Source organism: Vipera ursinii (assembly GCF_947247035.1).
Source record: "Vipera ursinii genome assembly, chromosome: 14".
Lineage (NCBI taxonomy): Eukaryota > Metazoa > Chordata > Lepidosauria > Squamata > Viperidae > Vipera > Vipera ursinii.
The window spans coordinates 413,076-437,607 of NC_139527.1; the positions used below are offsets into that span (position 1 = coordinate 413,076).

General features: G+C 59.3%; 1 protein-coding gene across 7 annotated transcripts; it reads right to left on the bottom strand.

Annotated features, from left to right (window-relative positions):
- Window positions 1–85: 85 nt before the first annotated feature.
- On the bottom strand, window positions 86–24,484 carry KIAA1671. 7 transcript variants are annotated; one of them, XM_083373667.1, is made up of 12 exons: window positions 24,419–24,484; window positions 17,806–17,953; window positions 15,980–17,504; window positions 15,457–15,553; window positions 12,019–14,634; window positions 11,694–11,822; window positions 3,594–3,712; window positions 2,776–3,004; window positions 2,519–2,699; window positions 1,951–2,069; window positions 1,642–1,784; window positions 86–1,540 (listed from the first exon to the last, which is right to left on the bottom strand). In XM_083373667.1, exons 3-12 carry the CDS (start codon window positions 17,464–17,466, stop codon window positions 1,528–1,530), a joined length of 5,133 nt encoding a protein of 1,710 aa, XP_083229793.1. In that variant the 5' UTR covers window positions 17,467–17,504; window positions 17,806–17,953; window positions 24,419–24,484; the 3' UTR covers window positions 86–1,527. The 7 variants fall into 7 exon arrangements, with proteins under 7 accessions (XP_083229793.1, XP_083229790.1, XP_083229791.1 ...); XM_083373664.1 differs by having other exon boundaries at window positions 15,980–17,953; window positions 24,419–24,449; XM_083373665.1 differs by lacking the exon at window positions 24,419–24,484 and adding an exon at window positions 19,420–20,074 and having other exon boundaries at window positions 15,980–17,953.
- Window positions 24,485–24,532: the final 48 nt, after the last annotated feature.

The window sequence follows — 24,532 nt, forward strand, 5'->3', positions numbered from 1 at the left end:
GAGGAGCCACGCTGCTGCCCAGAGGAAGAGCGTGGCAGGGTGGCTTCCGCCACCAAGAGAAGAAAAAAGACCTCAGCCATACAGGTTGCTCTGAACAAGCTTTTTAATCAGACAATCAAGGCCAACATGTCTTGGAGCAGAACCTCCGTGCGCAGCTCCCCGGGCATCTGACAGCCACGTTCTCCCAGCCTCGGAAACGGTGAGGATGCCCGGAGTTCCTGCTGGCACTGCCAGGAGCGGCCTCCTCCAAGTGGGCAGAGGGCGGGGGCATCTCCCCCAAACAAGGGACAGGCTGCCTGAGGGCTGGAGGCCTGGCGGAGCATATGGGCTTCCTTCTGCCCAGCCGGGAGGAAAAGAAAAGAAAAGAAGGGAAGGAAGAAGTGAGAGAGGGAGGGAGGGAGGGAGAGGGAAGGAAAGAAACAGAAAAGAAGAAAGGAAAGGTAAAGGCCTGGCCCAGGACCGGCACCTGGGAGGCACAGAGGCAGCTGGCTGTTTCACTCCAGGCCCAGTGGCGGCTGTCGCCGTCCCCTCTGGCGGAACCCTTTGGGAAGCCGGAGTAGTGTGAGAAGAGCACTTATGGGGGGGAATGCAAGTTTTTAAGCACAGCAGCGCCTCGGGGGGCAGGAATGCAGACCCCGAGGCTGGGCGCAGGACTGACTGAGCAGCCTCGCCAGCCAGGCAGGGCCAGAGGCAGCCTTGGGGTAGCCACTGTGCTGCTAAGAGTGCCTCCAAAGGGGCAAAAGCCAGGAGGGGTGACCCCCGTCTGCCCCACCGCATAACCAAAGGGGTCTTCAGAGGTCTTTGGGCCCCGTCGCTCGCGGGAGCATTCACAGAACCACCCAATTTGGGATCTCTCCAGCTGACCAGGATGGAGCAGAAAAGGGCTTGCAAGGGTCTCCCCCCCAGGCACATTCATTGGCTGACCGATATCCCCACACTTAGGAGCAGGAGAGATCCGGACATCTGGAAGGACTGGAGTCGAATTCAGGACTCCCTTCCCCGAATATTTACAAGAACATCTACAGTGAAGACAAAGACAATCCCGAGGCTGATGGAGACCCACTTCCCTCTTTCCGAAGAGGGTGAAAAAGCCGCCGGGGGGGGGGGAGAGAAGACGGCCTTATTGCTTTCTTTCTCCTCCGGAAGGACTGCTCAATTTCCCCACTGCCGGCAAAACTTGTACCATAAAAACCTCCTCTGATTTTTGAATGGCAACGAGGCGCCTCCCCCCCTCCAAACCGCAAGCCCACAAAAGCGGATCCTGGAAGAACCAGCGGCCCTTCTCCCTTTCCCACTTCGGCAGAGAGGAAGGCGGAAGGCACATCCCGGTTCGACCCTCCAGCAGGGAGGCGTCACGTTTGGGGGCAGCCCTGGCTGCAGGGTGGTGGGCCGGGCCCCCTCCCACAGGTCCTCGGGGCTGGAGCCAGGCGGGCCCCAGAGGAAGGCACTGAGCGCAGAGCGGTCGTCAAGGCGGGAGAGGGCAGGGAAAGGGCAGCGGTCAGTTAAGGCAGCTCCTCCTCTGGCCAGTCATGGCTTCAACCTGGAAAAGAGGGGGGGGGAATCAGGGCATCGGGCCGGCCCTTCTGGCCTACAGGGCCACGTGGTGCCAGCTCCCCCTCCCCATCTGGTTTCATCTCTCACCTCCCTTCCTTCTCGGGGGTAGCCGCTGATGCCCGGCCCCCAGAGCCCCTGGCCAGAAATGGACCTTTGGGCGACTTGCAGAGGGGCGCAGGGGGGGCTTCCTCCCTCCCCCCTTCCGACTCCTGCCTTTTCCTGAGCTGAGCCTGTGGAGGAAGCCCCAGATCCCACTCAGGAGAAAATTGGGAAGCAGCTGATGGCCAACAGGGCAGGCGGAGGGCCCCCCCCAATAGCCTCTAGTAGCCTGCAGGCTGGCCCTGGGAAGGGCTGCTATGGAGGGCTTCTCCTGGGGAGGGGTCTTCTGTAATGTACCTTGAGGGCGGAGGGGGCCAGGCCCTGGAAGAGCGGCAGTCTTGGCTGGGCACGGAGCCGCCTCTCTGCTGGAGGGGGCTCCTCCTCCTCCCCTTTTGTCCTCCTGGGGGGGTTCTCTTCTTCACCATGAAGTGGGGAGCAGAATCATCACCAGACCAGAATGAAGCCCTCCCACACAGACACTGGAAGCCACCAAGAGGCTTCAGGGTTGAGAGGGGGCCAGGCCTGTCTTGGGGGCCACACTGGCCAGGTGATCTGCACCCCTTCCCCATAGCCCCCCCCCATGGCAAGGCAACCATGATTGACTTGGACACTTGCCCAGTGACTTCCAGTAAGGTCCAAGTCCCGCAACTGCCTGGAACTGACTCTCTCTCTGTGTGTGTGTGTGTGTGTGTGTGTGTGTGTGTGTGTGTGTGTGTGTTCATAGTGGCCGGCTGCGTCTAGGCCCCTCCTGGTGGATCTCAGACTGCCCCCAATTAGGCCAGACTCTCTTCTCAAGCCTCTCGAGATGCCCGCTGGGGCTGGGGTGGGGGATTCCTGGCTGCAGCCCCCTTCCCACAGGACCCACCTGTGGAGTCCGTGAACATCCGGGCGCTGACCGCTCCCTCCGTCGCAGAGAAGGGGGGCGGCTGGGCGTCTCCACCGGCACTCCTCCGGAGGGTGCGGGAGATGGGGGCCCGACGCTGCTGCCGCCTTTTGCCCAGCAGGACCCGGCTCTTCAGGGTCCCCGAGTCCAACCGGGGAGTGTGCTGGGAGAGAAGAGACTGCTTGCAATTGAAGCTCAGACCCCTCCCCAAAGCCAGAAGGACCTGCCCCGCAACCCACCTCCAGGAAGGAGAAGTCCGGGCTGGCCTTCTCCGTGGGGGGAGACGCCGAATCTGCCTCTGGGCTGGAATCATCCAGGCTGGGGCTCCTCTGCTCCCTGGACGGATCTTGTTGGTCAGCGGCAGTGGCCAGATCCCTCTGAGAGGAGCACAAGGAGGCTTGGCGGCCGGGGGACGGCTTCTGCGTGGAGGCCACGCTGTCCCCCCAGGAGGGAGAGTCCAGGGTGAAGCTAGGACAAGCAGCGGGTGGAATCAGGCCCGAGTGGCAGTTTGGAGCATGACCCACTGCAAGGACCCCTCCCTCACCTGGGCCAGGGAGCAGCTTGTTCTGGGGAGGGGAAGGATTGTAACAGTTCAGGTAAATGGGGAGGGGGATCTAGAAAGGTGATCGTGCGCCTGAGCCAAGTAGCAGCAATAAACACGTCACAAATGTTGCAGGAGAGGCTGGTGGCTGGAATCAGCCTCATCTCTCCCCCAGACCCCACGAAGCCACCTGGCCTACTGCAGGACTGCAGCATCTGTGTCCTGGCCAGGAGCTGAGTGAGCAGCAGAGGGCGCTGTGGGCTGCGTTTCCCAGGGAGAAAGCAGCTGGGGGGGGGGTGCCTTCATGCCACCTTCACACACACTCAGCTGCTAGGCAGGAAGCCAGAGCTGGCTCTTGAGGGCCTGCCTGGCGCCAGGGAGGGGCCGTCGTGGCTCCGGGCCCTTCTTGCTTGTCAACTGGCTTGCAGGAAACAGGGGGGGGGGAGCAAATGCGCCCTTGGCGGCCCCAGCTTTGGCCTGTCTAGCAACAGCACTGCTCCCCCCCCAGCCCCTCACCTGTCTCCACTCTGCCGCTGGTCGCCCCAGGTGCCACACCTGCTGTCGGCCTCCTGCACGAGCACGTCGGTGTCCCTGGCCTCTGCTGATGGCCGGCCGAAGCAGGCCTTCAGACGGTCCTGAGAAGGTGAGAAGGGAGAGCTGGCGTAACCCTCTCGGTGCCAGGTGGACTGGGCTGCGGGGCAGCAGCTCCTCCCTCTCCCTGGAGGCACCCCCTGATTTCCACACCCGGGGGCCACCAGGCCAAGTCTTGTAACAGCCCCAGGGAAGGAAGCAGTTTCTGGGACTTTCGCAGTGGGTTTCCAGGAGCCGAGGGAGACAACAGCTCTGCTCTCTCCAGCCACAGAGCCTTTTGCAAGGACGGGAAGCTGGGCAAAACCCCTTCCTAACCACATTCCTAAGTGTTCGATTTAGCCACTTTATGGAGATTGGAGAACTTCAAAACGGTGAGCTTAATTTGACACCTTGTGAATTGTACCTTCTTTGAACTTAAGAAGTTTTAAAGAGAGATTTATGAATTTTAAATAATATACAATTGGCAAAAACAAAAAAAGGATTTTGATTTAAGAAAGTTCCAAATGGACTGGGAGACTAGCCAGATCTGAAAAACTGGTTATTTTTGCTGTAAGATTTGAAAAACAAGCTTGTAACTGAATGGGAAATGACGGAAGTGGAATCAAAGCCACACTAGGAACGGAGGCTTGATGAAGTTTGCAAATGGTCGCTAGAGGGAACTAAAAGACCAGATAGAAAAGAGCTAAAATGGCAAGCCAGCTGTAACTTTTTCTTATTTTAGAACAGGCACGTCAAACTGCCGGATGCATCATACTGAAACCGCGCCCACCCCATCGCTGGCAATGGGGGGGGGGAATGCGATACGTTGCGCAACGTCACCTGACATCGCGAGTTTGACATGCCTGTATTAGAGAGATTTTTTAAAAACCTGGACTGAAATATCAATAACTGATATTTCAGAAGGGATAGAGATCTCAATAAGCTTTCAGAAGATGATGAGAAAGACTTTTACCTGACCCAGGCACTACGGAGTTGGCCCACCCCGATCACGGCCAGGCCTTCTCCCAACGGCCATCTCAGGGGGCTGACCCTCTGCCTTCTGGCAGCGCAGCACCCAACAAGGCAGCTTTGCAACACAACTACTCACCCAAATACACATTGCGTGTTCAGGCTGCAGCCAATCCCAGTGCCTGCTTGGCTGGGGGCAAGCTCTATGCTGCACGGACACACACACACACACACCCTGGACGCAGCAGGCCCCCCTCCTGAGGAGCCAGCCAAAGAAGGGGTGCGGTGATGTCCCCCCCCCCCGGGCCACCAGAGAGACGTCCCTGCTCACCAGGTCAGAGCCAGGGATGACTGAGAGGAGAGGCCTTTAACAAGGAGCTGAACAAAACCTGCTCTCTGTTCCCAGAGGAAAAGGCAGATCTCCACCATTCAGTACACAAAAGTGTGGGTGGCAAGGAGTGTTAAAAGGGGCCCTCTCCTCTTGGTCTGCGTGAGCAGCGGCGTTTCTCTTTAGACCCGGAAGAGCTTCATCCAGAACAAAGCACGATTCCCAACTCTCCAGCTCAGCAAAGGCAATCCTGAAAGATGACTCCATCTGTCAAAACTACGTCATGCCATAACTCCCGGATACTTGGCCCTTGTCGTCCCATCCTTTCTGCCCGCTTCCTGTTCGGCTGATGGCTGGCAAAAAGCAGGAGTGGCCAGTGCAGAACCCCACACACTGGTCCCCCTGAGACAAGGGCCCCACTTCCAAAGCCTTCCCTTCCAATGCACACAACTGGGCAACTCTGCTTTGCACACACAGCTCCTGACTCTCAGCAAGGCTTGCCCCCCCCCACACACACACACACGCACACGCTGGGAGAAGGGAGCCCCTGCTTCAGAGCAAGTCCGGGCTGCAGCCACAGATAAGCAGCAGTTCCTAGAAGTGGCTGACCTCACCGATGACAGGCTCCCCCCTCCCCTGTGATCACAGCTCTTTCCTCTCTCTCTCTCTCTCTCTCTGTGTGACTCCTTCCTAGAAGCAGCAGGGGCAAGGAGCCAAGGCTTCAGTCATGGATGGTGGGGGGGGGCCTCAGGCACAAGCCCTGGGGGGGGTCACAAAAGCCCCCAAAGGGACAGTCAGCCATGCAGCCAAGATGGAGGGGAGAGGGGTGAAGCGGGAGCTGGGAGGGGGCTTCAACTGCTCCCCTCCAGGAGGGCTTCCCAGAAGCTGAAGCTTCTTCAGTGTGACTCCAGTAGGTTTTCTATCTCCACCCCTCCCAGAAGACTTTGAAATGTTCAAGAGTATTTTTAACCAGAGCCAGAACAATTCAGCCAGACATCTGCAGCGTCTCCTGTGCAAGTGGGGCTGGGGGGGGAGGAAAGGGGGAGCCACTCAAGGGTGCAGCCTTCTTCTACCCCAACCCACTCAAGATCCAGGACTTCCCCTTGGGAGAGGGACCCTCACTCTGGAGGGAAAACCCCCAACCACCCCGAACTCTTTTTAAACCAGGAGGGCACGACTCCCAAGCCTGGACAATGCCAGCCTTTCAGCTGGTCAGGAGGGAATCAGAACAGCTGTAACTCTGGGCACCGGAAATGAAACCCAACCTCTGGACAGAGAAGGCAGCCCCCGCTGTGTGTTTCTAGTTCTCTCCCACCCCCAGCCGCCAGGTGAGCAGCCTGTGGCTGCAAGAGGGAGCCCGGTTCGCCTTCTCCACACACGTAGAACGTTCCCCCCCCCCCCGCGCACTGAAGGCTCCTCTTGCTGGCTGTCTCGGCACCCACCGGGGGGGGCATGGGTGCTGGGGCTGCTCGGATGCTCCAGCCATGCCTTTTAGAGCAGCCTGCTCAGGGGTCAACAGAAGGCTGCCAGAACCAGCAGGGGACTTTCCGTCTGCCACTCAGGCCTGCTTGGCACAAGCGCATCCTGGGAATAAACATGCCCGCCTCCCAAAGCGTCAGCATCTCATAATGGCAAGGCAAGGTGGCCTGACTCAAGGTGCAGCTCTCTGGAGAGGAATCTGCTGAAAGGCTGCCGAAGGGGCCCGGGCTAAGGAGGGAAAAGGAGGGGGCCGTGGCTCAGCCCCCAGCCTCTCGAGTCCCGGGGCCAGAGGAGACCTGGAAGCAGGTCTCCAGACAAAGGCCGTTTCCTTCCGGTGGGCTGGCATGTATAAAGGGGGATGCCAGGCTAGGGAGGGGCTTGGCCCTCCAGGCCCAAGGGGCTTCTGTGCCCTCATCTGCCCTGCTCCCGCTGCCCTCCAAGGAGCAGGGGACTGTCAATCCCAGACCTGCCAGCCAGCCCCACCTTCAGCTTCCCCCCATACCCAGCGCCATGCCTTTGGTCTTATACCAGCCGGATCACGAGAGGTTAGCAACCTTCTCTTCTGGGGGGGCATTCTGGAGCCCTGCTGGGCACCCCCTCCAGGGCCCTGCTTAGGCTCCGGACAAACGGAGGCCCTGGCTCCCAGGGTCCCTGTGCTGGGCTGGACAACACAGCAGCCCCCCTCCTTTGGGGAAGGAAGCTGAGCGGCTGGGTGGGGCGGGGGTCCGCCTGGCCTCTCTCAGCTGATGCCAAAGGATTCTGTGGCTGCCCCCCACCCCCCCCCAGCTTCTTCAGACAAAGGGGCTGATAAGAAAGCCCAGGCAGAGGCCAGGCGCTGGGCAGGTCTCCCTCCGCTTTCACCCCCCATCCCTCGCCCCGGCCCCGCCCTTACGAGCTCCGGCGTCGGCGAGGGCTGCTCCGGGGCGCCGGCGGGCCTCTTCCTGAGCGAGGAGAGCCGGCGCTGGCTGCGCACCGAGAACCGGCGGAAGGACGCCCGGCCCCGCGAGGCCAGCTGCCTGAAGGAGGCCGTGCGCTTGAAGGGGGCCCGGCCTGGCCCCTCGCTCGCCGCCCGCTCGGGGGCCACGGCCGCCGCCAGCAAGCTCAGCGCCCCGTGCAGCGAGCGGCGCAGGGAGCCCACCCAGCGGCTCACCTGGCTCTGCGCCCCCGCCGGCCGCTCCCCCATGGCCGCCGCCGCCGCCGCCTCCTGCGGGACAGAGCGGCCGCCCGGAGCCCGCGAGCGAGCGCAGGTAGCGCCGGCCCCGCTGCCGGGCGCGGAGGGAGGGGCGAGGGCGGGCGGCGACCGCTGGGCTGCGCGGGGGAGGCCCAGGGAGACCCCCCCCGCTCAGCCGCCGGCACGCACCCCGTGCAGGGCGGGCCCGTCCCGGCCGGGCCCCGCATCCCGAAAGCGCCGCGGGCGCAGCTCCCCCGGCCCCCTGGGCCAAGCTCCGAGCCCCGCCGGCCGCCCAGCCAGGAGCGCGCGGGGAGGCGGCCGGACCCCCTGCGCCCCCCGCCCTCCGGGAGCGGCAGGACGCGGATCGGACGGCGCGGGAGCGCGGGTGAGGTCGCCATGGCAACCACGGGAGGAACCGCGGCATCCGCTCTGCCACTCGGGCGCATCTCGGCCTGATGCCGCCCCGCCTGAACCCGCTCGTCCCCTCCCGCGGCGCCCCTGCCCGCTGCCCCCGCCCAGGCTGCTCCATTCAGGTGGCTTCTGGATGCCTCTAAGCAGACCCCCGGCGGCCAAGCCGAAGGGAGGCTCTAGTCCCTGCTGCTGCCAGCCCCCCCTACAGTCAGACCAGCAGGAAGGGGGGGAGGGAAAGGCTGCTCGGGAGGGAAAACACCTGGGGGGGCTGGGGACAGGCATCCGGGCCAAGGGAGGGAAACTCCCCGGGCTTCCTCTCCCAAGAGGCCTTCCTCAACTCTGGTGGCCCAGGCATCCCCCGCCCCCCAACAGAGGACTTCATTTGAGCCGGCTGGCCTCCACTGAGCCCTCTAAAAATAGCTGGGGGGGGAGGAGAGCAGGTGTTTGGAAGCCCCCGCTCTCCCTGCCTCAACAGGACCATACAATGCCCCCCCTTTCCTGTTTATACCCCTGGCCTAAGGACAGGCTAAAGCGATGATTAAAAATAACTTCCAGCTTCGTTTATCTGAAATCTGATGATGGAAATCTTCCTTCCCCCTATTTAACAGCCAGCCAGGATCAGCCCTTGTGCAGAACTGCATCAGAGGCCAACCTCTGTGAAGGCCACTGAGGTTTTAACTACAGCACCCCATAATCCTTTACCCTGACTGAGCTGGTTGGGGCAAATGGGAGTTGAAACTCTCTGGCCAACCTGAAGCCCAAGGGGCCTCTTCTGCCCTTCGCCCCAGGAGGCATCGACGCAGCTGGACTGAGACGAGAAAGCCGCCCCCTTCCCCAATTTGCAAAGTTGCCAAAGCAGCCCTGGTAACTGGCAGCCCAGCAGCTCCGGAAAGCCCAGAGTCAACGTGCTGGAGGGTTGGCAAAGCACCTTGAAAATCAGCTGTCCCTGGGCACTTTGGGGGCAAGGCTGCTGCCGCCCTCCCGTGGCACGGCCCACAGGTGCCCCTGGAGGGCCCGGAAAAGCCTGAGCGGAGGGGATGAGGAGGAGGGAAGGGGAACAGCGCACTCAGCTTCACCCAGCCCAGCAGGGGGCACTGTGTGACCCGCTCTCTCCCTAGATGGGGGGGGGAGAAGTTTCTACAGCACTGCAGCCCCCTTGCTCATCACTGTTCAGAGTCTGGGTTCTCTTGCCGAGACCCCCTCCCTGCCAGGAAACTGAGTGCCCCCCCAAAGGATCAGGAAGCAGGAGAAAGGCTCTTTCTTACTCACCCAGAGGCTGCATAGGGATTTCCAGCAACTTGGGCAGTAATAAAACTCCATGTCCCGGGTCAGGCAGCCCCCCATCCTGTTCCTCTCAGCCAAGCCCAGTGGTGGGAGCCCGAGGAATTCGGAGCTCAGCTGCCCGGGACAGAGGCGGCCACGGAGGGAGAGCAGCCCTGGGGGAGGGGGAGGACCAGGCAGCCCTTCGCCTGCTGCAAGGCCAAAGGGGGGGCCATCTCCTGAAACGTCTCCAAGCTCCCCGGGCACCCAAAGGGTTGCTAAGCAGGGGGAGGCTACAGCACAAGGTCACCACCCTTGTTTGTGGTAAATGACCTCATTTCCCCCTTCAGCTGCGAGAAAAGAGGAGAAAGGAGCTTCATGTTCCTGTTAAAGCCGCTTTTAAAAAATTAAATGGGAGGATAAAACCTTCCCACGGCAAGCGATCGTTCAGCACCCTCCCCTCATCTGAAATGCAGAACCAACTGAGAACGTGCAAATTATTTATCAGCCTCTCTCAGATGGTCACCAGACGCTTGTTATCAGCGGTGGGGGGGGGGACCCTGAATCTGCAGGACACGGGCCCACCAGGAAGATCTGCGTTATGCCTCCAAAGTGGCTCGCCCATCTTGCCCCCCCATCAAAGACCCTCTGGCTGAATTCCAGCCCCGGAGCAGAAGCCAATCATCGCAAGAAGGGAAGGTAGCGGGACAAGAGGTTCGGCAGACACCCCCACACCCCCAGGTCACCCCTGCCAGGAGAGCACCTGGGAGGCCTTCGTCTACCGCACCCTGAACCCCAGTGGAGCCCACCGATGCCCGAGAGCCTGGCATTTGGCTTCCCGCGTCAGGAGACAGATTCGCCTGGAGGGAAGGGTCCCGCCACCGTTGGGGAGCCCTGAAGCCATGGTCATTTGCAGGCCTTCTCCGGCCCCCTCCACGGAACCAGAGGAGCTGCTGCAAGGGGAATTCAGGGGGAGCCTCGAAGCCCACAGCACCTCTCGACCCAGCAGAGCTGAAGAGCTGAGCTCGGGGATCCACCCTCAATACGGCTGCAGGCCCGATAAACTTCATCTCTGCATGGCGAGGCTGCCGTTGGGATTCCGCCCAAAGGGCTCCCGGTCCCCGAGCAGGAGCTGGATCCTCATCCCTAGGCAACGGGCGCCCAAGTGCCCCCCAGCTCCCAGATGGGAGACCGCCTGCCAGCCGCTGCCCTGCGGGACCAGGAGGCAGCCTTGGAGGAAGGCCCGGCTCGTCCCTCCCAGACCGTCCTAGCTTACAGCAGGCAGGCAGGGGGGCTCAGCTCAGCGCAGGTCTACACAGCTGCAGGAGCCCCCCATATCCCCACTGCCGGAGGGTCACTTGGCTGGGATTGGGGCCCCGTCTGGAGTTACTCGCTGGAAGTCAGAGCTGCACCAGGAGCCGGCCATCCAAACGCCTCTCTGGAGCCCAGCCCTGCCCCTGGGAGCCTTCCAGAAGGACTTGAGGGTCAGGTAAATAAGTGACTTTTATTGCAGATACGCAAAGCTCTAATCGGGCAGAAGAGGAAGCGCTGCAGTTTCCCAGAATCTTCCTTTCCCATCACCCCATCCGGGGGGGGGGGTTAACTGCCCTGGTCCCACCCCACCCTGGCTTCTCTGGTAAGGGACTCTCGGCCCTGGATGTGCAGGAAGGGCCCCGGGACCTTCTTTAGAGTGCAGCCTTGTCAGCTCTCAGCCTCCCCCGCTGACGCAGCAAGACACCCAAAGGCCAGGCCTGACCTCCAGCCACGGCTGGGAAGGGCAGCCCCTGTCCGCGTCCCCCTCAGGGCCACCTTCCCTTCTCCCGAGGAGAAGCCAAGCAAAAGTCCCAGGCCGACAGAAGGAAACGCCGAGGACAACGAAGGACGACACAAGCTCAGTTCCTCTATGAGGAAATACGGATTCTTCCACAACCCACAACCAACCGGGTTCAAGCCAAATGCTAAGCCACAATGACGGGTCTCGCCTCGCTGCTAAGCCACAGACAAGCAGAGCTGCCAGGCGGGAGCTGTGACAACTACAACAAAAAAATCAAGGCAAGACACAATCCCTTCCCCGTGACCAGGCCTGGGAGGAGAGTGAGGACATCCCACCTCCCCCCCACAACAGGCTGGGGGTTCCTGCTGGCCAGCTGGACTCGCCCTTAGAAGCAATTCGGATGTGGGGAGGAGCCACGTCCCCCAAGGATCCCTCCCGCCGGCCGGTGGCGGGAGCATGGAGGGGCGGGCCAAAGGCCATTTTCCTCCAGCTGCTGTGCTGAGTCCTGTTGAGCCAAGGCAGAGACCAACCGTGGCCTGTTCCTTGGAAGGACCAAGCGCTGCCCCACGGCACCCCAGGGTGACCTTCGCAAACGGGCTGCTGGGCGCACAGCCGGCCCTACAGAAAAGGCTTGGCAGAGGCTGCAGCACTTACCCCTGACCAGTGGTCGGTCCTCCTCTCTTTATAGAAGCTCTGACTCCGTCGCTGTGTAAGGAGGTAGAGAGCACGCTTGGTGGTTGTGGCATCGTCACGGTCCACGGTGAGGCCTTCTTTCCCAAGGTCCTGTCAGGAGGAGACCCATCAGACGGACAAGCCCCCTCCCCCCCAAATCAGGCGCTTGCTCAGGTCTTGACAGCCCTCCCTTGTCCTCATCCCTGGATGTCTCCAGGTGGGCTAATTTCAACTCCAAGGGAGCCAGACCCCCACCCCAGCCCACCCTCTCTGCCTCATTCTTCCCACTCGGAAACCCCTCACGTACCCTCGGCAACGGGCCTCCCTTGCTCAGCCAGACCCCGGGCCTTTCAGGAGGGAACCTCTGGCAGACATGGGGCTGATCCAGCCTTGGTCCCGAAGGGACGCTGGGCCTGGCTTGGCTCTGGTGGGCTTCTTCGGAGGACGAACGCTTCAGGTCCGGCGTGGCGCCTGTGCCCGGGGACGTGGTGGAAGGGCTCCGTTCCGTTCCAGTATGTGCTGCAGGAGAGCCCTCCTCCCAGAGCCCGGCCTGGGGCTCATCTCTCCACCCAGTCCTGCCACCCTGGTCACTGCTGGCGGGGGCCAGAACTGCCCACTGCTCTGGACTGGCTTCCTTCCACAAGGCTCCCGGGTCCAGACAGGCAGGGTGGGGGCCGGGAGCGGCACCTTTGGCACTCTGGGGCCTCGTCTTTGTCCTTGGCCCGGGCGGCTCTGCAGAGCAGGGCTTCGGCTTCTCTGGGTCTGGCTTACCCCACTGAGGGGGGCTGCACTTCCCCTCTCTGGCCCTCGACTCCTGGAGGTGGATCTCCAGCGGATCGCTCTCACGCACACGGCTGGCCCCGGTGCCCAGCCCTCTGCTGCCCAGGGAGTGCTCCACCCTGGCCTTGTCTCTCTGGTCGGAGCTGCAGGGAAGGTTCGCCGAGAAACTGCGCCTGGGGGGCCATTTCTCCCAAGGAAAGAAGCTGCTCTCTCTCTGGGCCTCCCGCTCACAAAGCTTCTGGGACTCTCCCCCATACTCTGCCATCAGCTCATCAATGTCAACCACTCTCGATCTGTAGTGATCGGGGGCTTTCTCCTCCCCTCTGCCGGATCTCTTCTGCTGGCTATCCTGCTGGAGGGGTGCCAAGTAAGGAGACCTTGTCCCAGGACTGAAGGGCGGGTCAGCTCTGGCCAGACGCCCTTCAGCCGCCGCCTCCAGCCCCTGGCCCTGATCTCTGGCCTCGGTCAGTGGCTCCCGAGAAGCCCCAGTCCCCGAATGGTCCGAGGCCTCTCTTCCTCCCCTGTGCCTGCTAAGAGGCCCGCCTGCAGAGCTCCCTCCCTCCGAAAAGCACACCCTGTGCTGGCAATTGGAGGGATCAGCTCTCCTGGAAGCGCTGGCAGGAGGAGCCACAGCCGCAGCTCTCCCGGGCTGGTTATTGATCTCCTCCTCCGAGATTTGGCAGGTGACTGCAAAATACGTGGCCTTGGGCTCTGAAGGAGAGAGCGGCTTCTTTGGGCTGCTGGGAGAGGTGACCTCCGCCTGCCTGGGGTCTAGTCCACGGGGGGCCTGGGGGCTCCTCTGTGCAGCTGCACCATCCATCAGATGCAGGGCGTCGCTTCTGCTGGCCAACTGGGCAGGGCCTTGAGGGGGCTCCGTCGGGCCCTCAAGCCCGGCAGCGCTGTGGGGCAGAGTCTTCCTCCGCCACCGGTCTGAACCTTTTTGGGCAGAAACGTTACGGAAGCTGCTCGTCCACCTCGCTTCGATGCCGGACCCTCGCAACGCCTTTCCTTCCGCTGTGCCTCCTTGGGCTCCGTGTCCGGCCAAGCGCAGCTTCGGTCCTTCGGGGCCCTGAGGTGGCTTCAGGTCCCGGCCGAAGAGGAGCCCTGGGCAGCTGCCACTCTGCAAGGGACTCGTCTTCTCACCTTCGCAGCCATCGGCCCCGGGCACCCTGGCTCCAGCCCTCTGCGGGACGTGATCTCTCGAACCGGCTGGAGCAAGCCACCTCTCCTTTCTGGTGTCCAGCCACGGTGCAAAGTGGCTGTCCTTCTTCATCCTGGAGGACGCTGCCTTCTCAGAGGCCGGCTGCTGTCCGGCCCGGTTTCTGTCCGGCCCGGATCCTTCCCCGGGAAAAGCAACCTGGCTCCCAAAGGCAGGGAGGTCCTTCGAGGGGCCGGTTCCCAGGGCAGGAGCCCCGCTCCAGTCTTTGCTCCTGCCATATCCACCGGCTCTCTGGTTCTCCTTCAAAGGCTTCTGGCGGCACAGAGTGACGGCCTTCCCTCCGGAGACGGCGGCCACCGCCTCGCTCTGGGCCCTCTCCCCCACGGTCTGCAGGACCTCGTACCTGGGCTGGATCCTCTGAGCCAGCAGGGAATCCTCCGTGCCCCTGGAAGCCCTTTGCTCATCCTTCTCCCTCAGAGCCTCTTCAGCCCACGTTGGAGAGCCTTCGTCCTTGGCTAAAGGCCTGGGATCTTTGGGTCCTCTGCCCCCCTCTGAAGCATCGCCCCCCCAGGCGGAAGCTTTGCTCGACTGGCCCTCTGCCAGCACCCTCTCCGCCCCCGATTCCTGACCACGGGAGGGTGACTCTCCAAAGGGCGCCATCAGTGACAGCAAGGCCGGTTCAGGGCCCAGCTGGCTGGTCACCACACTGTGTCTCTGCACGTGGTGCTCAAACATGGTGGCTCTGACTGTTTTAGGGCAGGCATCTTCCGTGGAAGAACTGGAGAAGGTTCTTGCTTTGGGGCTGAGGACCAAGCCAGGGTCTCTGCCTGGCAAAGAGGCGTTTAGCCTGCCTTTGGCATGGGTGCCCTCTATCTTGGGGGCACCCTCTATGGACGGTGCTTTTGCCAGCAGCGGAGGCTTCCGGGAACTGCCAGCCGTGCCGGCCTCTCCAACATCTTTTCCACCCGCAGGCAGCGTCTCGTCCTGAAACAAGCAGAAATATGCATGCATTAAGAAGTCAGAGCTGAAAGCGTTCAGGAACACGGTGTTAAAACACCTCCGGCTTTTTCTTTAAATAGTTCCTAGCAGTATATTAATTTTTTTTAAATGCAGAAAAGAATACAAAGGACATTATACTCCACCGTCCACCCAGTAACGTGGATGGGCATTTGCCCCTTAAACAATGTCTTTAAATTTCAGGCACTGGTTCGCCAATAGAGCGGTCCCTCTCGTCAGAACAAGCTTTGTTAAGAGACTGCACCAGGCTTCGCAGCAAACGTAGCTGAGAGCTTTGCAAAAATGTATAAATCATGGCAAATGTTTACTAAACTGGCTACACAAGCAAAACTACCACAACATGCTATACACACCAAGACTTTCACTTGTACGGGATACAGCCAGTTAACCAGCATAACAGATCAAGGAATCAGGTTGAAGAACCTTCCAGAAAGGGCTGGAAGACAAAGGTCATGTGGCCATCAGGCTGCTTAGGAAGTCTGAAAAAAGGTGTGACGCTTCCTTTAATCTTGGGGTACTTCAATTCCCATAATCCACATGCTGACTGAGGGATTATGGGAGCTGAACGCTAAGCTTGGGAAGACTGGCCTAACAACAAGAATGTGATCTAATTTACTGGTTAAAGGGACAAACCCAGAGTTTATTAGGATCCTGGAGAGCCATGATTTTTCTGGGCTCTCCCCAAAGGCATCAGCTCTTAAGGATTCCGCCCATTTCCTGCAGAGCCACACAAGCCCCGTCTAGGTTTCTCTCTGGGGGAGGAAATGGACTTTGGGTTTTCCCCCTTACCTCTGGAGCATCCTGCCTTTCCCCAGCAGGCTTCCTGTTGTTCCATTCAGGCTGCCTCTTGGGCTTCAGCTCACTTGCTGTCACGGGGCCAGAAAACCTGTTTGCAAAGATTCCACACCATTAAAGAGGGGAAACACAGGAGAAACACAGGCCTTTGTGCCATTCCCACCAAATTTTGCAGCTGAAATGCAGTCAGCTATATTTTTCAGATGCGTACAAAACCTTAGCGCTGGGCTCCCCCAAAGGCCACTGGCAAAGGATTCCTCCCCCTGACCTAGAATCGGCCTGCCCGCACGTCAACAAGGCATCCTTGGGTTCAATCCCACATTCCAAACTTGTCCAAGACCCCCTTGAGCCCCCTTTTTTCATCGTTCAGATCCAGACAGAGCTGACAAAATTATCCATAAGCTTCAACCTTACTGGACCCCCATTTTATTGCTTCTGGGTTTTATTCTTTTTCGGGGCCATTATTAGCTTCCAAACCCAGAGGATGCTTTCCTGCAATGCTGCATCTTACACTTACATCTTTGTCAAATCTGTGGAAAGAGGCCGTGAGCGGAACGAGGCACGCAGGCTTCCTGCCTTGAAACCTGCATTCTCTGCCGTCAGCACTTTAATCCTCTGCTGGATGTTCAGTGTCTGGACCTCCTGTCCGGGGCTGCCGGGAAGGGAGTCGCTGGGAGCCCAAGGCTTTGCTGGTGAGTCCAGGAGCGGGACAGTCTTTTTCCCGCAGCCCCTGTGTTTGCCGTCCAAGGCCTCGGTGTTCCTTAAGCCGGTCTCCTGGGGAGTGACCTCTCCCCATTCCCCCAAAGGCTGGCCTGTGCTGGCGTTGTGCTGCCCCATGCTGGGCCTCCCCTGGCTTCCAAGTTCCCAGGGCACCTTCTCCTCCTTTGTGGAGTTTTGCCCCGAGTCTTCCGGGACAGCCTGGCCTGGGGGAGCCACTCCAGCTGCAGGCAAACTGCTTTGGGGAAACTCAGCCAGCTGGCTGGCACTTCTTGCTCTCGGGGCAGCCCCACTTAAGCCAGCTGCGGGGCTCCTCGCTCCTGTGGCCTCCAGGGCCCGGTTGCCAGCTGCCAGAAAGCTCCTCTCTCTGCTTTCAGCCAGACAAGGCGTCTTCTGCCAGGAGAGCTCCTGGGATGCAAATCTGTCTGTGAGATCGGTGGGGAGCGGCCTCGGTTTTGGAGTCCCTGGGCCGGAAGCAGCCGCGGGAGGAGTCGGTTGCGTTTGTTCCTGCCAGGATACCCGAAAGCCAGCCGAGGCCGCTGGTCTCCCTCCTGCCTGGCAATGCGTCTCAGCGGCCAGAGTCGGACGCTGCTGTGGCTCAACACCGCTAGCTGAACCCTTGGGCCCCTCCGCAATGGCCTCCTTCCAGTGAGGGACCCAGGAGACCGGCTTGGGGTCCGTGGAGAGGAAGGGCTGCCTTCGGGGCCACTTCTCTGAGTGGGAGCGAAGCAGCTGCCTGTCCTGGGCCTTGGACCCTCCCTCTTCGGGCCTCCCCTTCGCAGGGCTTCTGCTTTCAAAGAGGATGACGGCGTTTGCCTGAGGACTCAGGCAGAAGGGCAGGTGGGCGACCGGCTCCCTGGGGGTTTGGCTTTCCATTGGTTTTTGATCCAGCAGCGGTGGGACATTTCCAGTTGATCCCCTGGGAGCGTCTTCAAAGATCTGGGAAAAGGTGGCGGACTTTGGGGTAGCGCTGCTGGGCTTGAGTGCTGGGACGGGTGGTTTCACCGTAGCAAACGTGTCAGAAGACGCCTCGCGGGAGAACGGCCTGGGGGTCCAAGGTGGCCTGGACGCAGTGGAGGGCATGGTGGCGGGGCCCACGGGGTTCCCCGGCTTGTTCCTGCCCTCCAGGATGAGCGGGGCCAGAGAACTGGGGCTGGTGTCAGGCAGCGAGCTGATAAAGTTGTGCGGGAAGGCGGCCTCGTTCCTTGGCTTGCTTATGCCGGCCAGGGAGGTCAGGGCAGAGCCCAATTCGACTTGTGTGGCCATTGCTCTCCTTAAGCGCCTCATGGAATTGGGACGGCGAGGGTCCTGCCAGAAGAAGCACCCTGCGAAAAATGGAAACATCAGGCATTAACGTGGTGCCGAGCGGCTGTTCGGGTTCCCACAGAAACGTTCCAAACTGCAGCTGTTTTCAGGCCCAGAAAAAAGATTTCCAGCAGGCCTCTGGATCTCTGGTCTCCCCAAAAGGCACCTGCAGGGGGTCCTCGCCCCATTCTGCTCATTTCCTCTGGACTCCCAAGACACACAGAGCTCATGCATCGTCACAACACTCCCGCAGGTGCATTTTACGCAATTAGCCTCCCAACACCAACCTGGTTCCCTTCCCAATAGGCCCTTTCACACAACCTGAGCGTCCTGACCCGTTTCACAAGGATTCCACTTGGGAAGGCAGCTGACTCCAGGGAGGATCATTCTGAAGCAGACCTCCTCAAGGGATCCACAAAAACAGCTGGAGAGAAAAAGAACCTCAAGGATCCAGGGAAGGCAGGAGGTCCTGTGAATGAAAAAGAGAAGACTGACTCCTCCCTCGCCCCCTCCAAGTGGAGAGTTGTGGGGCCTCCTGCCTGCTGCACGCCCCCCTCCAGGGAAGAGACGGACAGAGCTGCTTCTGGCTCTGGCAAGCAGAGATCGCCTCCTTGGGAACCGGACTGACCATCCAGGAATTTAATTGGCTTTGGTTAAAAAACAAAAGAAAACCTCTACATCCAATTAAAAACAACTAATCAACATTTGCATGCCTAACGTTTCATTCCAAAGGAAACAGCTGATTACTGGGATGCAAATAGCTCAAGGTGGGGGAGGATTTGGGGGTAGCAGGTACCTTTTTCCAGGAGGGATCTGCAAGGTCTTTGGGGGGGGGAGGATACACTCCAATATTTTGTCCAAGCAACTTCCTAGGCAATTCCCGGATGTGGCTCTGCTTTAGCATTTCTGCCAGCATTTCTTTTGCACAACCCCCCTTGAAACATCCCTAAATCCAAACCAACTCAGCGCAATTCCCAAATGCTTCCTCTGCTTGGAAGGGGGCTGGGTGCACCTGCATGACCCGCCTGGGCTTCCAGGCACCTTTCCGGAAGCCCCTGGGTGCACCCACCTTGCAGAGGTCCCTGCAAACCCCCCCTCTGGCTGGGTCAACCGAGGAGGGAACCGGCTCTTCGCCTCCCAGGGTCAGAAAGGCCGGGCCGAGAGACCGTCTGTTGGCTTAGACAGGAAACAAGCCATCTTTCGATCGTTAACCAAAAGGCAGCCGTGGTTTGTGGAGTGTATTATAAGCAGACACGTCTCTATAATCAGGCAGGCTTGTGGCCTGGACCCTGAAATTACGGCAGAGCAATTAAGACGGCTCTACAGTAAACGGCAGACCTTAATCATCCCCCAGGCCGGCTGAAATCCCGCAGCAGGGGAAAACAAAGGCCATCCACTCAGATGCAGAAAAGCAGACCTTCCCACAACCTATCATAAAATATTGGGGGGGGGGACTGTCATGGACCAAGCCGGACACCCTCCTCTCCAGGGGCTGCAGAGAGAGAACTGGGACCTGTCTTTTTCCCTCAGCAGAGAAGACCCCGTCTGTACCCAGAGCAGAAAAATGGGGGCGGGAGGCTGTCCAGGTTGAATGGATGTCCGGATCTCTGCCATCAAATCCTGCAGCCGCCTCCAATTTCACCAACTCCGCCCTGCTCACACGATCAGAGGGGGAACTGGGGTTATAGTTAAGAGAGCCAACCTTGCAGGCAAGGCTCTTGGACAGCAGCGAACAAGCCCATGGTCCACAGCAAGGCTGACTCATCCCCTGGACACTTGCAGGCGGTCCTCCGAGGCCTCTGGGCGGCCAGATGCACGGGCTGCTGACCCACAGTGTCACAGGGTGCCCCTCCAGCCAAGGCTCCTTCCTTACTCCCTGGGCATGAGGGAGCCAGCGCCCTGTGTGATCTCTGAATGCCCGGATCCCAGTTCCACCTGCTTCCCAGGATCTCTTCAAGCTGAGTTTAAAGCTGGTGCCTCACCGTCCTCTGGCAGCAACCCGGAGTGGCTCTTTCCTGCTGCCCACCCCAGTCCTCCTCGTGCAGACCCTGGCCCAAAGCTAACTGGAGACCAAACGCTGGCCGCTCTCTGGAAGGACACAATGGCCTCGGCCGAAGGCGCTGAGCAGAGGGCCTTACGTCAGGAAACAAAGGTCTTTGTGAGGCTCCCGAACGTGGGAGCGGCCGTCCCGGGATGGCGAGTCATGGCTCTTTGCCCCACCAATACAGAGTGGAATGATATCCACCCCACAGGAGCTCCTCTCCTAACCTTCTGAGCCCGAGCCCCCTCCCCCAAAGGAGCCCACCCTGCTGAAGGCTCAGCCACCGAGCTCCAGCACTTCCTTCCTTGCCCGACTCTCAGACCCACCTCGAATGCTCAAGCCGCAGCAGCCATTCCGAGGCCCAAAGGGAAGCTCTTGAGGCACACACACAAACAGAGCAGGAAGAGAGTTGCCAAGAGGTGAATGCATTTTGTCCTCCCTGAGGAAGATCCCTTGGGCAAATCAGCCCCTTTGTGCTGATTCCATGCAGCCAAAGAGCAGCCACTGGAGAAAACAGGCCCGCCTCTGGGTCAAGCCAGAGGGCTTCTTTTGGGGCCGAAGCCCTCCTGCAAAAGCTGCCCTCGAGGCAGAGGCATCCCCGGCAGAGCCCCTGCTCCCCCCCCGCCCATGATGTCAGCGATCCTCCGAGGCATAACTGACCCTCTTTGTCCTTACCAACAAGCCATTAAACGCAAGGGGTCACATTTGGAGACACATGCAGGTACCCCGAGAAGACAAGACCAGGCACGTGACGCTTTGCAACGGAACCCCCTCTCGAATTTCTGCCCTCGAAAGCAATGCAGCGATGGCCCCAGTGCAGGAGAACGAAGCTGGCAGCCAGCGGAGGCCAGGAACAGGACCCTCGGTTTCAGAGAAGGGGCGCTGGGTCTTTCCAGCAGGCTGCCCCAGAGACTCTCAGCACCAGCCGTTTCCCAGGCTGCTTCTTCCAAGGGGGAGCCGCGGGCAGGGAGGGGAAGGCAAGCTGGCACAGGACTGGCAGCACCTCCGGGCAGCCGAACAAAGAGCTCTTGCACACAGCCCACAATTCCTGGCACCCGGCACATGGGAGAACCGGGCGAGCTACGGGCGGCTGTGACCAAGTGGGAGAGCCCCACGTGCTGTGAGGCCCCACTCCCACAGCCCAGAAACCTCCCCAAGAAAGCCAGGCTTCTCTCCAGGGGGGTCCCCACGGGTGAAATGAGTGGCTCGCCTGTTGTCCTTCCCCAACTGGGTGCCCACCAAGGAGGGCTGCAACTCAGGAAAGCTGTTCAAATCAAATAGGTCAACCTCCTGTCTTACTCAAAGGCCTGACTTCTTGTACTAGGGGGCGGTCACACCCACTCCCTGGTGCTCCCTTGTCCCCCCCTCCCCCCAGCCAGGTGTCATTGGTGCTAAGGGAGCAACTGGTTAGTTGTACAATCCTCTCACTGCCCTCAAAATCCACCACGTACGATCACAAGTTCTGATTTATTTCACCCAAACTATGAGCACTTAATTATTTCCAGGAACACCAGGCTGATCTTTGCCTGCAGCTGCCTGGCCCACGGGCAGTCCTCAAAGGGATCTGTGCACTGACAAGCAGCCCTCGTCGGTCCCCAGGGACACACCTGAAGGAACCTTGGCCCGCTGCCAACCTAAGGGCAGATCGCTCCCTCGGAACGGCACCTCAGCCTTACCTGCAAGCAGCCATCCACCTTTTGAGCCAGGCACCCCAGCGCTGGGCAAGGACCTGGCTCTACTGAGCCAAGGCAGACCCTGGGCCTTGGCTGCATTCTCCTTATTGGCAACTGCACCCACGGAGACAGCAAGCGCCGCCACCCCTGCAGAGGACTGGCAGCAGCCTGCCCAGACCTGCTCCACTGCACCTCGCCTGGCGTGCCGTGCCGACCTTTGGCCCGAGATTCTGGCTAGAGCTGGTTCTCCTCAGAGCCTTCTGAAGCTGGCACCAGCCCCATTCTAGGGCAGTGGAGCCCAACCCCCACAGCAGCCCCCCACCCTCCAAGATGGACTATGGAACCAGGCAGGACGTGGGCCGCTTGCTCAGCCACAGAGCCCATGCAGCTTTCTGGGTCACACCTTCTGCTACGCTTCTCTCCTGATTTCAGTCCTCAAAGCCGAGAAACCTGACCTCTCTCAGGAACCCATTTCCTTAAAAGCAGAACTCCTTTGCCCCACCTATTAGCTTAGAATTTATATTAATAAGGTAATAAATCAGTGTTGAGAATGCTTGCCCCCCCAGGTCCCAAGGCATGCTTTCATCAGTTTCGATTAACTTAGGTGGAACGTACACTACCCCCCCCCTCCTGTCATTCTGGGGTTGGCATTTCTGTGAAAAGACAGTTCGGAAAGAAGCAGGAGACCTCGCGTTGAAGCCCCAAAGCTTAGGTGGAAAGAGCAGTCAGGTTTCACCCAGCTATAATCTCTAAGCCTCACCCTAAGCTGCCCTTTGCAACTCTTCTTTCGATATTCTATTACCATGAACATCAGGAATAAGACAGGAACGGCAATTTCCCATTTAAGTACTGTAACGTTTGTCTTTACTGATTCGTGTCAAGTAAGGCAAGTGCAAACTGGCTAGCCACACAGCTTAGGAACTCTCCCCTTCAAGCACAGCAGAAGAAGCTGCTTAGGTCAACACACAGTGCTTTCTTCTCCCGTCTCTTCCCCTCTTCCTCTCCGCCTTCAAGATTCTTTGGGAGAAGGGAGCGCCCTTCTAGCAAATCGTAAGCTCCAGCATTACCATTTCATTTTTGTTTTGCCAAACATGGTGCTGCCCATGTGCTCCAGGATCCACAAGGTGTATCTGGCTGGCTATTTACTAAGCCCAAATCAACACCATGTTCGTCTTAGAACAGCCTCAAACACCACCTAAAAAGATGCACAGAGCTCACCGCTGAGGAGAGACGGCCTCTGCCTGGATGACTAAACTCACTCACTGGTTAAACTGGTCTGACTGGCCTCCGCATTCCTTCAGAGCTCCGTCCACACGGCTTAATGGGTGAATTAACTCCTGCTCTGATGAGTAAGTTACCACTCATGCAGCAGCGTCCAGGCGCATGGTGCTGGGCAGGAAATCTGAGGCTGAAATTTAAAGTAATTAGGTGGAAGGACGTGGCTGGAAGACTTGCCTGGATGGGCAACAAAAGCCCTCTGAAGAAGGCCTGCGGAGCTTTGCTCTTCCTGCATCCCAGGAAGTGGGATCACATGTCAAGTCTTCCATCACAGCAAGGCAACCAGCCTTGGAGAAACTAAAAACAATTGCTTTAATCGATATATCCCGGGATAACAGTATGCACAAGTATTTAAGTTGTTAAAGCATTCTTTCAAAGACAGGCTTTGCCAGAAAAACCCAACAGAAACAAGTACGTATACAGATTTTTTTCCCGATTACCTGCTCTATTTCCTGTCATAACTGAGAAGAATGCCAGGATTTCTCTTCCTGAAATACACTACAGAAATATACTCTCAAGAATTTACAGGAAATAAAAACCTCCCCAGCAAACCAAGGACAACTCAAATTACCCTTTTTTCTACATTAGCCTCAGCACATGGGGGTTTGGAGCCTGTTTTCAACAATCTGCTGTTCAGTGCGATTTCAGTAATGTTGTTCTTTTCCCATCTAGTAAACCTCCTATTAGTAAAGTGTCCCACAACTTGGGGTCTTCCTTGCAGACCACCTGGCTCTGACTGGCCTGGGATGCCAAAGGAGAGCCTGGAAGCAGTGCGTCTCCTCCACTGGGGCCCCAATTCTTTGTAATGGGTTCCCCTGAAGAACCTGACAACTTTAGCTTGGTTCCTCTGGCCAGCTTCCAAAGAAAGGCATTTTCATCATAGCCTTTGTAAACATGCATTGTTTAAAGCTACTTAAGAAGCTCTATTCATAACTATTATTATGTGGGCACACCTCTCAGTTTGCACATATCACATGAGAAGAACTCCTGGGCATACATTTCCGACCTCAGCACAGCTCCTTGGAGCAGAAAAACTTTCTGGATCAGGTTATTATTATTATTTTCTTGCCACGACACCTTCTTATAATTGCCACTGAGAAAAAAAAGATTTATGACCCATCCAGCAGTCATACGCTACAATCCCCAAATGGCATTTCCACTTTTAACTATCATATTCCACAGACAATTTTGAGCAGATCTGAAACATTTAAAAGGCCCCGGGGCAGAAGCAACCCTCTACCGCCAATTTTCATATGTCTGAAAGAATCAGGCTTGGTTATCTTGACTCCTGCCATCTGCCAGGGACTTTAGCTGATCCCACTTTGCAGGGTGAAAATGCAAGCAAATATTCAGGGGGGGGGGGCCCTCCGTTCAGAGTAAATTACTCCGGGACAGTGGATGGGGGCCCCCTCCGTTTCGCCCGTTGGTTGACGGTGAAAACGGAAGGCGGCGAGCCAGCCCGGAGGAGAGGAGCCCCCGGGGAGCCCAAATGAAATAGGTTCTCCGCTTGGGCGGGGGGGGGGGGCTGGACTAGAAGACCTCCGAGGTCCCTTCCAGCTCTATTCTGCTCCATGTCACCTGCCAACGCCGAGACCGCCACCTTCGGCCCAGGGCGAGGCCCCCTCTCGCGGCCCGGCACGGGGCAGCCCGGCCCCTCCGCCTCCGGATGGCCTCAGGAAGCCCAGCGGGATCCAGAGAGACCCCCGGTCCTCTTCTCCCGCCGGAAGGATCCGCCGGCTGCTCCCCACCCCGGAGCCCCCTCCCCCGGGCGGGGACGACAAGGCCCATGCTCCCCGGCCAGCACCTGCCAGGCCCGGGAGGGGGCGGGGGGCGGAGACCCCGCGGGGCCTCGGTTCCTCCCGGGGGCGGGGCTGGGGGGTCACGGGTGGGGAGGGGTCCCGCAGGCACGCGCCGCGCCGCCCCACCGGGCCGCAGTCCTCACCTGAGTCGGGCAGCGGCCTCCCATCGCGCCCTCCTTTCCGCGGTCCGGCCGAGAGCGCCACGAGGGGGCGTGGCCCGCGCAACCTAACCTGCTGGTCGGCCCGAGGCCTGCGCC